This window comes from Dendropsophus ebraccatus, chromosome 2 (assembly GCF_027789765.1).
Source record: "Dendropsophus ebraccatus isolate aDenEbr1 chromosome 2, aDenEbr1.pat, whole genome shotgun sequence".
Lineage (NCBI taxonomy): Eukaryota > Metazoa > Chordata > Amphibia > Anura > Hylidae > Dendropsophus > Dendropsophus ebraccatus.
In genome coordinates this window covers 201,508,967-201,527,598 of record NC_091455.1, presented here as the reverse complement: position 1 = coordinate 201,527,598, position 18,632 = coordinate 201,508,967, and the positions used below count along the sequence as shown (strand labels likewise).

At 41.2% G+C, this 18,632-nt stretch overlaps 1 protein-coding gene across 3 annotated transcripts in view; it reads right to left on the bottom strand.

Annotated features, from left to right (window-relative positions):
• Positions 1-339: 339 nt before the first annotated feature.
• The window catches only part of LOC138783856 (mycolipanoate synthase-like), a 51,027-nt gene continuing 32,734 nt past the window's right edge, over positions 340-18,632 (bottom strand). For 2 of the 3 annotated variants that reach the window (XM_069959123.1, XM_069959125.1), the window contains 3 exons: positions 12,234-12,437; positions 11,585-11,766; positions 341-6,924 (listed from right to left, as the gene is read on the bottom strand). In XM_069959123.1, coding sequence (XP_069815224.1) covers positions 1,474-6,924; positions 11,585-11,766; positions 12,234-12,437 — 5,837 coding nt within the window. In that variant the 3' untranslated portion in view covers positions 341-1,473. Of the gene's footprint in view, positions 6,925-11,584; positions 11,767-12,233; positions 12,438-18,632 lie in introns of all 3 variants that reach the window. The other variant, XM_069959124.1, reaches the window with a different exon arrangement.

Below are 18,632 nucleotides of genomic sequence, written 5' to 3'. Positions count from 1 at the left end.
AAAGTAAAATAATCTTTATGGTGCGTTCACACCTACAGGATCTGCAGCTGATTTTCTGCAGCAGATTTCATTTAAATAACTGAACACAGCATCAAATCTGCTGCAGATCTGCTGCAGATCCTGTAGGTGTGAACGCACCCTTAAGGTTTATTTAGATATCCAAATAGAAAAGGGCTACGTTACAACCCCTGAGGGTCTTTCTCAAGTTTCCTCAGGACTGGAAACATAGCACTTATGTATTTGTATTCCTAAATAAATCTTTTGGATGCCATGGGACTTTTTCTATTACATTTAAACTTCAGAAGCCTCTTTTTGGGATAGTTGGCTCTCTGGAGTGCATCTGCCTTTCAACTGGGCCAGAGAGACGGTTACTCCAGATTTAGGTTCTCAGATCACACAGTGACTGTTCATTGCATAAGCATATCTGTACATCCATTTGTAGTAAGGCATGGCCAAAACGGACAAACACAGGAAGGGGTTAAATACATTTTTGTTACAATAAATCAACCTGGTGGTGATTTTCATGTTTTACCAAGATAATCTTTATTAATCTATACATTATAAATATTGAGCTACATAAGCAAAAACACAGGTAAATCAATTTGATGTACATTGCATCTAGTAAGGTAATACCTATAGGCACAAAAATTATTCTCACATTCATTATATATACCGTTTTCCCTGAAAATAAGACGGTGCCTTATATTTTTTTTCTCCCCCCAAAAAGACACTATGTGTTATTTCTCTCCCCCCGGCGGGAGAGAAATGACGACCTCCCCGGAATACTCACCGAAAGAGCAGGTCAGTGGCGGGTCCTGCGGCGTGACATGGGTCAGCTGCGGGTCAGCAGCGCGACGTGGGTCACCAGTGTGATGATGTATGGTGGCGGCTTGCATTGGGACGTGCTGGGGATGCGGAGGCCATGGACCAGGCCATGGACCAGTGCCTGCCTCAGAGGTCCATGAGGGGATAAGGTAGGTCCGGGGAGGCAGGGGGCTGACCTTAATTTCGGGGGGTGCCTTATTTTCAGGGGGGTGCCTTACTTTAGACGAGAGGGAAGAGTAGCTGTGGTGTCTAATTTTAGGAAGGCCTCTTATTTTCAGGGAAACACAGTATATACGGTATAAACATTAACAGAAAGAATTCACAAAATTGTATATACAGTATAATAACAATAAAGGAAACCGTTACATAAGTGTAAAACTTAAAACTTCAAAGTTCGGTGACACCTATGTTATCTATAGAAGTGAATACTGTATTTTCTTCTTCATGTAAGGAAAACACTCAAAAAAACATGAAGAAAATAAGCAATTTTTACATGTAAGGCAATGTAACAAATGAGGGTTTAACTATCATGCCAAAGTTAAGGATTGCAAAACTTATTGGAGCAACTGGAAATGAATAGAATTTAATATTTACTTCAATAAAATTTCCTGATAGGTTTATATACAAGACTAAATGGATATTTTTATATCATAGCTTAGTTTCCTCTATTATTTCTTTCCTAGTTTGTTGGCCATCACCAGCAGTTTCCTTAAGAATTGACACCAATATTGAGATTGTTGTGTTGGGATCCAGAAGTTTGACCAGCGGTATGTTCACATTCTTCTCTTTAAAGATACGGCTTTGTAACGTCATAGCCAACATTGAGTCAACACCAAGAGAGTTAAGAAGAATACTTGGAGTGATTTCCCCGGGGCTGACTCCTGTGAGCTCACATACTACTGAGGAAACATAATCCTCACATGTTTGTATATTTAGGTTGGAGGACTGATTCCCATTTGCTGTCGATTCCCAATATTTTATTTCTTCGGCTATAATATTATAGAGCCGCTTCCTTAGGCCCGGTATGAACGAAATTAGATTATTGTACATGGTTTTAAAGTCAAACTTGGCAATTGCTTGTTGAGTATTATTGATCAAAAGACATTTCTTCAGATGTTCATGAATTTCCTTAGTATTTAAAAGATGGACTCCTTTGGCTTCCAAGAGTTTCTGAATTTGGTGCTGATTTAGTAATATTCCAAGATTGAGGCCACCCCAACTGATTGATTGTCCACTTAGTCCCATATTCCGTCTAAACTGACAGAACATGTCTAGAAAGGAGTTGGCGGCAGCATAATTCGCTTGTCCAGGATTTCCAAAAAATGAAGCAACAGATGAGTAGCACACAAAGTAGTCCAATTTAACGTCTGATGTGGCACGGTGAAGATTCACAGCTCCATCTACTTTAGCACTTAGGACTTTCTCAAAAAGTGACAAATTTAGGTTTTCCAGAATCCCATCATAAAGGACAACAGCGCTGTGAAAGACGCCTCTTATTGGAATATTTGCAAATGTTTTTTTGATCAGATCTATTGCTTTCATGACTTCACTATAACTGGAAACATTACACTGCAATGTGACTATCTTGGTGTTTTTCATTTCATTTTGAGCTTCAGCTATTTGTTGTTTCATTTCAGGATTGGGATTTCTTCTGGACAAAATCACAACATTACCACCCCCATTCCTTATAATGAATTTCACAGTTTCAAACCCAAGACCAGTCAGACCACCTGTGACTATGTAGACGCCACAGTGCTTAAAAAGCCTTAGATATGGTGATGCCTCAGAAATCTTTGAGACGATACCATTGTCTAACTCTATGAGAGGTAAAGCCTGGGCCATTGCGTAGCTGCCCAATGTATTGTTACTATTAGATTTACTGTATGATGGCAGAATCATCACTTTTGGAATGATGATTTCAGGTGACATAGAGTATAACCACCTATGTAAGTCTTTTGCAAACTGTTGTAGATATGTCTTCTGAAACACAACAGCAAGATCAATCAGATGAACATGAACGTCTTCCCTGGCATTCAGTATCACATTTTTAACATTTTTCTGGTCTGATAAAACAATGATATTTTTCAGATGAGGTAATTTAATGAGATCATCTCTAGAGAGACCTTCAGCTGCAGGAAGAACAATCATAGCAGCGCACTGTTTGTCGGGTATCATACTCCCATTGGATATAAGAGCTTCCCAGCCTGCTTGTTCTGCTGTCTTGGATAAAACTTTGCTGAAAATGGACTTTGTGTCAGACGTTACTATAATCAGTTTTGGTTTATTTTTTGCCCGTGGTAGTTGACGACATAATATTTCCCAGGCTAACACAAAAAATGAGAGACATGGACAATTTCTTAATACTGGGACTTTCTTGACTAAATAGCAAAAATTCTCAGAAAGCTTCACTTTAGAGGCTGCAACTGTTGGATAACAAACCACAACCCGATCTCCAACTTGTATTTTCTTGACATCTTTTCCAACTGCGGTAACGACACCAGCAAAATCCAGGGCAATGAGTTCATGCTTTTCACTTGTTGCCCAGTATGAAGCACTTCCATATTTCCAACTTGAAAGACTCACAGGAAAATAATCTTCTGTGTGGGAACAAATTCGGTCAATGTTGATCTCTACGTCTTTGCTCTTTAATTCAGAAAATGAGTAATTTGTTTGTTCAGCAGATATTTCAGTTATTTTGTAGGGCTCTGAAGTATAAAGGGTAAAACTATCAGATTTCTGTAGAGTTTCTGTTTGCTTTGTTCTCTTTTCTGTGTCGGTGGGAATTATTTCACTGGTGTAAATGGAACCATCATTGATCCAGATCTCAGGATAGTCTTTTGGATCATGGTGAAGAAGAACTTGAGCCAATGCCGCCACATCTTGGAAACTCGATGAAGAAATATCAATAAGCTGAAATGTAATTTCAGGTATTTCCATAACACAAGCTCTAGTCATTCCGACCAATGAGAATCCAGGATTAATGTGATCCACTGTACTTTCAACTGTTCTGAATGTCACAACCCTAATATAAGGCTTAGAGATCTTTTCTTTGACTGCCAAAATCAGCCTTCTAAAGACTTCACAACACTTTGCAAGATATTGTGTGAGATTGTCTGAAGTTTCCCTAGTGAATCTGTGGATTCCCCACATGAACACAACATCATTGCATTCGCTATGAACAAGCCTATGTTTTTGAATATCTGAATCCCAACTGTTGAAGGGAATGTAGCTCAGTCCATTCTGTATGTACTTTGATAAATTTTCACCTATTCCGAGACTGTCAGAATAAATTAACAGGTTCGCCTCTTGTCTTACCGGAGGCTGAGATACAGAAGCCTGTTTCCACTCATTTTGGAAGAAAAACCTTTCTTGTTTGACAAATGTTCCTTTGACAAAAGCCAGTGTTAGTTTTTTTATTTCTACTAGAACTAAACCATTGTTATCTGTAAAACATCCACACATTTCAAAGTATTTCTCAGTGGTTTTTATTAGTTTCATATATATAATCATTTGTTCCTGAAGAGGCTGAAGAATTGTTAAGCCTCCTACCGATGATGGGAAGATAGGAGAGTCATCAGCACCAGTTTCCAAACAAACCACTATTTGGAGAAAACAATCTAAAATGACGGGATGTATGTGGTAGTCATACATTGTTTCTCTGATATCTTCATTTATCCTTAACCTTCCAATGACTTCTTTGAGATTTTTTCCAGAATGAACATCATCAAGGTGTTTGTAAGCCTCCCCATACTCAAAGCCAGCTTCAGAGAGCTTCTCATAAACTTTTTGTTTGTTGAAAACAGTAGAACATCTTTGAAAAATTTGCTCAACTGAGATTCTTCTGCCTGTGTCTACTGCATTGGTAACTTTTTCTATTTTCCCTTTTGCAAAAACATGTGATGCTAGAATTTTAAAATTAGTCACTTGATCTTTCTGCTTGAACATCAAATTCAGGTCTACAGAATTTTGGTGGAGAACACAAGGTTTTAAAAACTTAGCACTTATTTCCAGACAATTTAACGGAAATTTGGGCTTGAAGCTGGTAACTGCAGCTGCTAATCCAAGTTCTACATAGAATGCACCTGGAATAAGGGGTGTACCTAAGCTTTTGTGTTCATAGAGATAAGGTGTAGTTTCTTTAGATACTTTACAGCTAAACTCGGTTAAATCTTCACTCATATTATGAATTAATGGATGGTTGGGACTTGATGTTGTTTGATTTCTGATTTTTTCAAATTTAATATCTTGTTTGATGTGATCAAATTGGTATCTTGGAATTGCTGATGGAGCAGATTTATACGCTTCAAAAACATTACACCAGTCGGGATTGTATCCTTGTGTAAAAAGTGCAATCAGCATAGAAAAGATGGTTTCATGCTCTTTTTTGGGCTGTATAACAGGTAATACTGTTGTCTTTGGTCCTAAAGTTTCTATTATGTTCCTTTGTAGAGCTCTCCGGGGACCTATCTCAAAAAACAGAGTGTTTTCTTCATCTCTTGCTGAAGCTTCTACAGCTTGTTTGAAGGCGACTGGTTCTCGAATATTTTGAGCCCAGTAATCACCAGTAGTAAAGTCTCCTTTGGATGCTGACTGACCCGTCACTGTTGATATGAGGTCAACTTCCATAGTTTGTTCTTGTAAATCCCTCAGTGTCTCTTTTATCTCATCCAGTATAGGATCCATCATGGGGCTGTGGTATGCCGCAGGAACATCGAGTATATGGAGAAATATATTAGTTGAGCTATAATCTTTGGTCAGTTTCTTATTTAGTTGATCTATTGTCTCACCATCTCCAGATACTGTACATGAGGTAGGACTGTTATAAGCAGCGATGCAAACTTTCCCCTTGTAGGATGCAATAGTATCTGATACTTCAGTAACATTAATATTTCCAATTACCAACATTTTCCCTCCAGTGACCTTACATTGCAGAGCGCTCCTGTAATATATAACTTTTACTGCATCTTCTAGTGATAGACGTCCAGAGCAATGAGCAGCAGCAACTTCTCCAACCGAATGTCCCAAAATGCAGTCTGGCTTCACCCCCCAGTATCTCAGTAAAGCGACCAATGCCACCTGAATTGTGAAGAGCAGCAACTGTGCTACATCCGGCCTAGAGAAGTCATCAAACTCTTCCTCCAATAACTGTATGACAGAGAGTGAGGTGTAGACTCGAATCCTCATATCTATCTCTACACACTTCTGTCTGAACACTGGCTCAAGCTCTAGTAACATCTTACACATCCCTTTATAGATGACCCCATTCCCACAGAACACAAATACAATGTGGGGACTGGATTTAGCTGGGGCAATGTCTTTTTTAACAGTTTGAAGCTGTTGATGTAATTGAGTAAAGGAAGAGGCCAGAAATCCTGCTCTGTATTTGTAGGTTAGATGACTTCTTCTACAAGCCGCTGTGTAGACCAGGTTCTCCAGAGTTATGGACGTTGTCTTGCTTAACACTTGCTGTGTATCTTCAATAGAGCGGTGGAGAGATTTGCTGGAGGCTGCGGATATAACAAAAAGTTCAACTGGTCTTTTTGAATAATATTGAGGATATTCTTGTTTGTATTGTTTGAGAACAACATGTGTGTTAGTTCCTCCAAAACCAAAATTATTAATTCCTGCCATTCTTCCAAATTTGACATCCTCATGCCACTTTTCCGGACTGGTTGGAATTTCTAGATTGGATTGTTCAATTATTTTTATGCCATTTTCTTTAGAATAATGTAGAGATGGAGGAATAATTTCATGATGCATCATGAGAAGAATTTTTATTAGCCCAGCAACCCCCGAAGCAGATTCCAGATGACCAATGTTTCCTTTAACTGATCCAATCTTCAGAGGTTTTATTCCAGGTCGCTTTTTGGCAATCATGTTACCTAAGCTGGTAGCTTCTATTGGGTCACCAACTGGTGTTCCAGTACCGTGGGCTTCAACATATTGCACAGAGCATGGATCTATGGTTTTATAGATGTGCTGCAGTAATTTCTCCTGCTGGTATTGAGATGGTTTGGTGATCGGTGACACTGACCGTCCGTCTTGGTTAACTGCACTTTTACATATTATTCCCCAGATTTTGTTGTAATCTCTGATAGCCTAAAAAATATTAGAAAATAATATAAGATATAAATGTAGGTATACTATGTAATTTGAAAAGATATAATAATATGGGTTATCTACAGTATAGTAGTACGTTTAGCGGAACGTTCACACGTACCGGATGCGCTGCCAGTTTGTCCGCAGCCTGCCCCGTTAACCCCCCGGCCACCGGATCATATGCTTCATCTGGTCCCCGCTCTGGCTTGCTTCGGGGGTTCTCAGCACGTCCCGTTTGGCCATTCAGTCTGCTGCCCCGCCGCACTGCACTGATTGGCTGAGCGAGATGTGAAGACACAGGGAGCCCCGAAGCAAGCCGGAGCGGGGACAAGGTGAAGTATAGGCTTCAACGGCAGGGGGATGTGCATCCTGCTGCGAGTTCGTCTGCCCATAGAGTTTACTGGGCAGGGATCCGCAGCAGGTCTCACTGCAAATACGCATCGAGAAATCCGCTGTGGATCCGGTACGTGTGAACGTACCCTTAATGAGCTATGCTTTCATTCAGTTCAAACAAAATGCATGTTTTTTGTTTGTTTGTTTGTTTTTTTACTTTAGAAACTCTTGACACCTATGAAAAGTACCTATTTTAAGTACTTATTTTCCTTGACATAAAGAATAAAGTTCCAGGTTGCTAATTTTGTGTCTTTATTTATTCATTTTCACATCTTACATATTTCCAACCCGCTTCTATTACTTACTCATGTTCCTCCTAGTCAGAGGCATTAAGATTGGGGGCCAGTGATTCAGATACGAAGGGAGAGCTTCAGGAGAATGACAGAAGCGCTGGAAGCCCTGAAGCCTCTATTATTCTCCCAAAGCTCTCTCAGGAGCTGAGCTTCTTCAATGCATTTCACTGCCTGCGCCGGGATCATGATGGGAGACACACGGCTGCCGGGAACGGGTGAGAGGTGAGTTGATTGTTGTTGTTTTTCTTTTCTTCAACTTCAGTTCACCCCTGCCTGACCACAGCAGGGCTCCAGCTAGTAAACCCTGCTGCAGTCAGGCAGTGGTTAACATTTTTCCTGCGTATAAGACAAACCCCTGAAAATCTTCTTAAAATTCTGGGGTCATCTTATAGGCCCAGTCGTCATATATGCTGGAAATATGGTAGTTATTTGCAAAAAAAAAATACATAAGAAAAATAAAACATTCAAATCTATGTAAATGTTCATATCGTTGCTATTGTTTGGACTGACCTATAGAATAATACTACCATGTCACTTTTACCATAAAGTGCATTACATAGACACCGGATCTCCCCCAAATGTTACAACAGTGCATTTGTTTTCCAATTTACTAATTATTATTTTCATACATAATATTTGGGGGGGTTCCGTAATACATATTACTGTAGAATAAAAGGCCCCATTACAAAGTACACCTGTTCCTGAAAAAAACAAGCCCTCACATGGCCCTGTAGATAAAAAAATGTGTGATAGAGGTAGAAAAAGCGAAAATTTGAAAAAAAAAAATTGACATGGTCATTTTGGGCTGGGTCATGAAAGAGTTAAAATGCAGTTTTCGCTAATGTAACAGCACAACTACAATTGTCCATGTTATTCCTGCAAACCTTTTATGGCTAAGTTCACACAACATTTTTTTCAGCTGTTAAAATGACGTCCGTCATTTTGAGTCTAAATTGACAGATGTCATTTAGCTGTCTTGCTGCCCATGCCATGATGACTGTACATTACTAAATGTACAAAAATAACGTCTGCTGTTTGCAATAGTCGTCCAAAAACAATTGACATGAACATTATTTTGACATCTGCGCAGACAACGTCCGTTATTCTGATACATTGTGTGCATTGCACATCCGTCATCCCATTGACTTCAATGCATTGCTTTGAAATCAATTAAATCGTGGCAATAACGCATGTCTTTTTTAATAGAAAAAGCGGACCCCTTTTGGCTATGTTCACACAGCGTCAAAAATAGAGAAAAGGCGGACGATTTTGCTATTTAAAATAACGTCAGTTTTTGCAGCGATTTAACTGACTGCAATGGCAATGCATTGAAGTCAATGAAAAGACGGTCGTCCAATGCACACAATGTATTGAATAACGGATGTTTTTACAGCGGACATCAAAATAATCATCATGATCATTATTTTCGGATGTGTTTTGCAAACAGCGGAATTTTTATTAGTTGTTCACACACAGTTGTTCTTTTTTTTTGTTCTTTCTCCGTTTTTACTGAATGCCACACCCAAAGGCCAATTAGTAACCCAAACTAAAATAATGTACAGCCGTCATTGCACTACGGGAAGGCTAGACAGCTAAATGACGTCCGTTATTTTACACTCAAAATGACGGACGTAATTTTAAACGGAGTTGAGAAAACATTATGTGAACATAGCTTTTCTCTTTTTTTTGATGTCATGTGAACATAGCCTATCACTGCGTATTTGTAGTCCGTTTAACGAATTCAAAAACTGATGCATTTGTGTGCATCCATTTGCATCAGTTTTTACATCGACTTCTATAATCAAAAATAAAAAAAAAAACACGGATAAAAATGGACCACATTTTTGTGTACACTAGTGTACTACTTAAGTACCGGCCGGATGACCTTTCCGGCCGCATCAGCGCGCTCACATCAGAACCTCCCACAGCACACAATGAAGCAAGCGGCCGGAGCCGCTCGCTTCATTGTGTGAGCTGACAGGGTTTCCTACGGCCGCAATACATTGAACTGTGGCCGCAGAAAACTGACATGTCAGTTATTTGCGGCACCACACAGGATCCCGCCCGGAACGTATATGATGTGTATACACTCCGGCCGGGATCCCATAGAAACGTAGGCAATGTTCCACACTGTATAAAGTACAGCCGTTGTTGCCGATGGCAACAACGGCCGTACTTTTACGTAGTGTGAACATAGCCTAAAAGTAACCATTTAAAAATAGATCCATTAAAAGGATAGCAAAAGCACAGTGTGAACCCAGCCTTATTGGCATGTGACAGGATGATGCAAAACAGTTAGATACTTTGAAGGACATTTATCAAGAGCGGAGTCTGCAGTGCGCCGGATTTAGTAAGAGGCGCACTCAGGAGTTGTACATTTCTGCCATGGCTTAAACCTGTTTGCAGTCAAGATAAACTAGGTGCGGGAGAAGGGGCGCATATGATAAGTGTGCCACTTTGTGTTAGGGTATGTTCACACATAGAGGGAGCTCAAGCAGTAGAAATTACCTCTGTTGCCCACGGCAACCAATCACAGCTCAGCTTTCAAATATTCATGAGCCCTGGTAATATGAAAGCTTATCTCTGATTGGTTGCTAGGGGCAACACAGGAAATTACTACAAGACTGCTTGATAAATGGCCCCCATAGTGTGTACCCAGCAGATTTCTTACAAAAAAATCAAAAGGTAAAATCTGTAGCGTATAATCTGGGAGTTTTAATATATATTTTATTCATATTTTAATTACTGGACCTCAACATCATAAAATGTATACCACATACAGTATATACACCTCACGATGCATACAACTGGGGGTAGATTTTATCCAGAGAAACTTGCTGACAATTTTATCTGCCGATTTTCTGGTGTGAAGTCTACAGAACATACACTACAAGTTTTCAATTATATCATTTTACAGACTTCTTGTATTTACCCTTTAAGTAACCGCCAATCCGCCTTTTTACAGCAGTCACTAAGAGTACCTATTTTAGGCCCCCATGTGTTTACGAATAAAAATACACATATTAGGTATCACTGCATCTGTTACAACTTGAATGATAACATTATTTTATCATTTCTCCCAATTACCCTATTTTGTTAATCTGCCCAACCCCCCCCCCCCCCAAAAAAAAATGGGTACAACAGTACATTCGCATTAAAGCGACTCTGTACCCACAATCTGCCCACCCCCAAACCACTTGTAACTTCGGATAGCTGCTTTTAATCCAAGATCTGTCCTGGGGTCCGTACAGCGGGTGATGCAGTTATTGTCCTAAAAAACAATTTTTAAACTTGCAGCCCCGTGCCCTACAGGAGTATCTGTGCCCTAACTTTGCACCACCCCTCCGTCCCTCCTTCCCACCCTCTTCATTATTAGGAATGCCACTGGAACATTTTCTCCATGCTGAACATTGCACAGGAACCTTAACGATCCCACCCATGTGCCTGGCTGACACAGGTGGGGAATAGGAGACAATCTGCCTGGAGCATTCCTAATGATGAGGAGAGCAGGGAGGAGGGACAGAGAGGGTGTGCCAGCCTAATGCATACGCAATCTAGGCCCCGGTTGTTATGCACGGGGCTGCAAGTTTAAAAGTTGTTTTTTAGGGCAATAACTGCATCACCTGCCGAACGGACCCCAGGACACATCTTGGATTAAAAGCGGCTATCGAAAGGTACAAGCGGTTTGGGGGGATCAGATTGTGGGTACAGAGTCCCTTTAAGTTTTGCACATGAATAGAACGGTGTCGGCACAAGGAAGCCGGTGCCCTGGTCCCTATTTTGAACCGCAGCCCGGTTCCCACGCACAGCGCCTGACTACTGCCAAGCACCGGCCCAGGCTGAAGCACTGGAGGTGGGCCAGCCCATCCCCAGATGGAGGAAACCCCCAACCCTCTATGATACGGCTCCATTGATTCTAATGGAGCCGTGTTACAGAGAGGAAGTCATTACTGTTATTGAAATGTAAGAAATACCTTTTTTAAAGGTTTTAAGAGAACAACACCGCATCCTTCTCCTCTTCCATATCCATCTCCTTTGTTTGAAAATGGTTTACTTGTCCCTTCTGGAGAAATCATCTTTGCTTGACTAAGAGCAACGTAGATACGAGGTTCAATGATACAATTGACTCCTCCACAGATCGCCATCTCACAGTCACCTGTGTATATAAAGTTGTCAGTCTTAAAGGAGTTGCGTCAGGATGCAAAGAAGGTATAATCAGATGTGCACCACATACATATATATGTAAAGGAGAACAAATGTGTTGTTTTTAGTAAAGAAGCATAGATCACTGTACAATTGTACAAGAAAAAAAAATTTATTGACTTTTTGAGAATATACTTGCTTAGCATCCAGGTGTACCCAGATCACTAGAGCACTGCAGAGGAAATCCCCAGTCTAGGCCTTTGCCAAAGCAGGGAATATATTTATACTACTCAAGTAGAGGAACAGGGACTCCTGTTATTTTGACAGTTACCCAGCTCCTCTAAAGTTAGTAGAGAAGTATGTTGCGATATGCATTGCACATTGCAAACAACTAAGTTTGTTTGATAAAATAAGGACGGACGGCGGAATCTGAGAATGGAGTCTATGTCACGGGCAGAAATATACTTGAGACTTACATACCTTGTCTGATGGATTGGGAGGCGTAATGCAAAGCGACCATAGAAGAGGAACAAGCAGTGTCGAAGGACATAGACGGGCCGGTCAGATTGAAGCAGTATGATATCCTATTGGAGGCGATGCATACCGAGGTGCCACTTGCACTTAAATGAGTAATGGCATCAGGAGTGTTATTGTAAATGCTGTCTGCATCTCGGTTTGTGATACCTGCAAAGAAGATAGATATTAAAGTATACTCCATAGATAGCTCCTATAATTAAAGTCATTTAGATTTCAATCTAGATTGGTGCACATTAAAATAAATGCAAAAAAATGTGATAAAATCTAAAGTCCAAACAATTGCTGTTTTCCTTATCTATTAATGTGCTACTTTACAGTCTGTGGAAAAATGTCCTGGTACATATATATATACAGTACTAGAAAATGTACCCGGCGCTGCCCGGGTATAAAGTGTCAGTGTGTTAATTAGATTTGTTCTAAGGTGCCCAGGAGGCCAAGCTAAAGGTATTGTTTCATCTGAGTTAATCAGTGGAATTAGTGTATACCTGTAGTGCATAGTTGGAGGGGTTCTGTATACCCACAATGTATAGTTTTTAGGGGTCTCGCATATCTGTAGTGCATAGTTGGGGGGGCTGTATACCTATAGTGTATAGTTGGGGGGGTCCTGTATACCTGTAGTGTGTAGTTGAGGGGGGGCTGTATACCTGTAGTGTATAGTTGAGGGAGGTCCTGTATACCTGCAGTGTACAGTTGGTGAAGGTCCTGTATACCTGTACTGTATAGTTCGGGGGTCCTGTATACCTGTAGTATATAGTTGGTGCTGTATACCTGTAATGTATAGTTGGTGGAGGTCTTGTATACCTGTAGTTTATAGTTTGAGGGTCCTGGATACCTGTAGTGTATAATTGGTGGAGGTCTTGTATACCTGTAGTATATAGTTCGGGGGTCCTGTATACCTGTAGTGAATAGTTCGAGGGTCCTATATAACTATAGTATAGAGTTGGTGGAGGTCCTGTATACCTGTAGTGAATAGTTTGAGGGTCCTATATAACTATAGTATAGAGTTGGTGGAGGTCCTGTATACCTGTAGTGTATAGTTTGGGGTCCTATATACCTGTAGTATATAGCTGGTGGAGTTCCTGTATACCTGTAGTATATAGCTTTGGAGTCATGTATACTTGTAGTATAGAGTTGGTGAAGTTACATCCAAAATGGAGACACACTTCCTATATAAATGATTTGCTCAATGTAGAGCTCCTACAATGCCTATGACCAACACAGTCTCAACAAAGTATAAACAATCCTCCAAAACAAATAAGAGAGACCCTTTGTGTAATATATAAATCAAACTAGACTAAATTCTTATATAGTAATCCATACCTTTATTGTCTAAAATCATGTATAACAATGAAATCGCAGTAAAAATTCAGAGAACCACACATGGAAGACAACAACACAGGAAAAACAGACTAGGGTAACCTCATGGTACAGGCTGCACAATGCTGTAAACTACTAAGTAAGGTCAAAACATCGCACTGGTGGCCAAAAATTAATATATTTTGTCTTTCTAAAAAGAAAAGATCGTAAGTCGATGTAAAATATTTAACCAGCCATCTATGGTAAAGTGACTAGTGCTGTATAAATGAATAAATAATAAAGCAAAGTGCAGAGCATACCCATAACACAGTTTTACTGCTGAATTTTTACTGCGATTTCATTGTTATACATGATTTTAGACAATAAAGGTATGGATTACTATATAAGAATTTAGTCTAGTTTGATTTATATATTACACAAAGGGTCTCTCTTTTTTGTTTTGGAGGATTGTTTAGAGTTGGTGAAGGTGCTGTATACCTGTATTATAGAGTTGGTGTAGGTCCTGTATGCCTGTAGTGTATAGTTTTGAGGTCCTGTATACCTGTAGTGTATAGTTTGGGGTCCTATATACCTGTAGTTTATAGTTGGTGGAGTTCCTGTATACCTGTAGTGTATAGTTTTGGGGTCCCGTATACCTGTAGTGTATAGTTTGGGGTCCTGTATACCTGTAGTATATAGTTTTGTGGAGGTCCCGTGCACCTGTAGTGTATAGTTTTGGGGTCCTGTATACCTGTAGTGTCCTGTATACCTGCAGGGATGTATTTACCCGTATGGCAGTGTTATTCAGTCACAGTGTGTCGGTATTGGTCATGTCTGGTATGGCGGTGTTATCCAGTCACAGTATGGCGGTATTGGTCAGGTCTGATGTGGCAGTGTTATCCAGTCGCAGTATGGCGGTATTGGTCAGGTCTGGTGTGGCCGTGTTATCCAGTCTCGGTATGGTGGTATTGGTCAGGTCTGGTATAGCGGTGTTATCCAGTCACAGTATGGCAGTATTGGTCAGGTCTGATATGATGGTGTTATCCAGTCACAGTATGGCGGTATTGGTCAGGTCTGGTGTGGCGGTGTTACCCAGTCACAGTTTGCCGGTATTGGTCAGGTCTGGTATGGCAGTGTTATCCAGTCACAGTATGGCGGTATTGGTCAGGTCTGGTATGACGGTGTTATCCAGCACAGTATGGCGGTATTGGTCAGGTCTGGTATGGCAGTGTTATCCAGCACAGTATGGCGGTATTGGTCAGGTCTGGTGTGGCGGTGTTATCCAGTCACAGTATGGCGGTATTGGTCAGGTCTGGTGTGGCGGTGTTATCCAGTCACAGTTTGGTATACCTGTAGTGCCCTGTATATACATGTACTGTATAGATGGAGTAGGGGGCCCTGTATATACATGTACTGTATAGATGGAGTAGGGGGCCCTGTATATACATGTACTGTATAGATAGAGTAGGGGGCCCTGTATATACATGTACTGTATAGATGGAGTAGGGGGTCCTGTATATACATGTACTGTATGGATGGAGTAGGGGGCCCTGTATACATGTACTGTATAGATGGAGTAGAGGGTCCTGTATATACATGTACTGTATAGATGGAGTAGGGGGTCCTGTATATACATGTACTGTATAGTTGGGGTAGGGGGCCCTGTATATACATGTCCTGTATAGATGGAGTAGGGGGTCCTGTATATACATGTACTGTATAGTTGGGGTAGGGGGCCCTGTATATACATGTCCTGTATAGATGGAGTAGGGGGTCCTGTATATACATGTACTGTATAGATGGAGTAGGGGGCCCTGTATATACATGTACTGTATAGATGGAGTAGGGGGCCCTGTATATACATGTACTGTATAGATGGAGTAGGGGGCCCTGTATATATATGTACTGTATAGATGGAGTAGGGGGCCCTGTATATACATATACTGTATAGATGGAGTAGGGGGTCCTGTATACATGTACTGTATAGATGGAGTAGGGGGTCCTGTATACATGTACTGTATAGATGGAGTAGGGGGCCCTGTATATACATATACTGTATAGATGGAGTAGGGGCTCCTGTATATACATATACTGTATAGATGGAGTAGGGGGTCCTGTATACATGTACTGTATAGATGGAGTAGGGGGTCTACCAGTTATTACTGTGGATGTTGTGAGGCAGCTTCCCTAGCAACCATTGCTCCCTGTGAAAATGAAAGCAGTAATCCTATTGGTTGCTAAGGCTCCAACTGCCGTGTCTGCTGCAGCTAATTATATCACCTGTGTTTGCAGTGAGGAGATTTTCCCATTCATCTCTATGGGGCGCCTCTCTTCCCCCTCCCCTTCCCCTCCTGTACATCTGGCGGGGACGGGACCTTCGCAGTAACCTTCCCGGGCACCCAATGTATCTGTATGCCAAATATGGGGTCAAACGGTTCAGGTGTTTGGAAGTCTATTGACAGACAGACAGACAGTAGGACAGACAGACAGACTTTTATTTTTATGATATAGATATTGTAGGGGAGTTGCTCAGGTATAGCTAGGTAGCGGTCGCAGACAGAGGAAAACAGGCAATTCACAGTTCAAATCTTAGTGTTTATTCACACCACAAAAACAAATGGAACAAAAATCCAGCATTACCTTCATGCTGCCATCACACATAAGTGCAGTTCCAGCATGGCCTTTAACCTCTTAGCGACCCATGACGTATCTGATACGTCATGGTTCCGCTCGGGGTGTTCAGAGCGGGGTGCCGCCGGGACCCCGCTCTGAGCGGCGCTGATCCCGGCTGACACGTGCAGCCGGGCGGTGCCTCTGTTAGCCGGCGCGGGTCCCGTTGCCGCGCCGGCTAATTAAGCACTTCAATGCAGCTGTCAAACCTGACAGCTGCATTGAAGTGCTTTATGCACAACATCCCTGGTGTCTAGTGGGTCGGATCTCCCCCCCCGCGATGCGATCGCGGGGGGGAGATCTGTTCTTCTGGCCGTGCCGGGCCTCAGCGTCGGAATGACGCTGATCCCGGCTCGGCAGTAGATTGCTATGGCCTGCAGCAGGCCATAGCAATCTATGACCGATCTCATGGATCTTTGCTGTGTATATACACAGCATTGATCTCTATGAGAGATCAGTGCTGTCTATATACAAGTCCCCCAGGGGGGCTTCTAGTCCATGTAAAAAAAAAAGTAAAAAAGTGTTTTTATTAATAAAAAATCCCCTCCCCTAATAAAAGTCCAAATCACCCCCCTTTTCCCATTTTATAAATATAAATTAATAAATAAATAAATAAACATATTTAGTATCGCCGCGCGCGTAATCGCCCGAACTATTAATTAATCACATTCCTGATCTCGCACGGTAAACGGCGTAAGCGCAAAAAAATTCCAAAGTGCAAAATTGCGCATTTTTGGTTGCATCAAATCCAGAAAAAATGTAATAAAAAGCGATCAAAAAGTCGTATATGCGCAATCAAGGTACCGGTAGAAAGAACGCATCATGGCGCAAAAACTGACACCTCACACAGCCCCATAGACCAAAGGATAAAAGCGCTATAAGCCTGGGAATGGAGCGATTTTAAGTGACATATATTTGTTAACAATGGTTTGAATTTTTTACAGGCCATCCGATACAATATAAGTTATACATGTTATATATCATAGTAATCGTAACGACTTGATGAACATGCATAACAAGTCAGTTTTACCATAGGGCGAACGGCGTAAATGCAAAACTCCCCAAAATCAAAACAAATTCGTTTTTTTTTCAATTTGACAGCGCAAATGTTTTTTACCGGTTTCACAACATATTTTATGGAAAAATTATGCCTGTAATTGCAAAGTACAATTGGTTTCGCAAAAAATAAGCGCTCATATACGTCTCTAGGTGAAAAAATGCAAGCCCTATGGACTTTTAAACATAAAATGGAAAAAGCAAAAGCTCAAAAACGAAAATTGGCTTGGACCTTAAGGGGTTAAAGCAGTAACAGAAGTTCTAAGTGTTGGTTCAGACCTTACAGCAGCAGCTGCCTTGTACACAGTCCATGTGTCTGAACACAGTCCAACCAGTCCTCCTAGACAGATCACATAGGTGTACTCCAGACTTGAGCACACACCACCCCTCTCTGCCCTCACTCCCAGCTCAGCTTTCTATGTTGGGAAATGCCTAAAAACCTGGAATGGCTTAATAACTCCAGTCCAGTCCTTGAACCTAGCTCTCTGCATCCCTCAGAGCAAGACAAGCTGAGAGGAAAATACCTCCCATCCAGCAACAACCCCCGGACTATGTCACAATATGTGTATATATATATATATATATATATATATATATATATATATATATATATATATATAGTAGATAAGTAGTGTGCCTCCATATTGAAGATAGGCCCCCTATGTGCCCCATTTAGTAGTTAGGCCCCTCTGTGCCCACCGGCTTCTCCCATGCAGGTAATTCGCCTGGTAATTAGTCCCCGCTAGTAAATAGTATCCCCCACTTTAGGCATCCCCTTGTAATACCCCCCCCCCCCCCCTTATGGAACCTCCCGCACCCTAGTATTCCCCAATGTAGCAGAAATCTCACTGTAAGCATTGCCGCTGTTAGCTTCTCAGTACATAGCATGAGAGTGATTGGCAGAGCAGGGAGCTAATAGCTTCTTGCTCTGTCAGTCAAAGTGCTATATTTTACTGCAAGCGCTCACCAGGAACATCTACAGAGGAACATACCGACGTATAAAAGTGCATATAGGAAGTATATAGAGCACAAACAATAAATAAGAAGAATAACATGATGTGTACAGCAGAGATGAAAATTTAGGAAATGATATCCTATAGTGCTGTGTATTAGTGAGATCTCTGCAATTATATGTGAGGGACTACTTCTATAAGTCAGTGGAGGGAGACAGGAGAAGTTGTCTGTGCTGACTTTTGAGATACCAAGGGCCAGACTGCAAGACATGGCTGGGAAATACAGTAGCTTCCTGTCACGTGATTACACTGGTGCCCGCCCACAGGAAGTGAAGAGACCAGAACTGCAGAGATGTGAATAAATAGG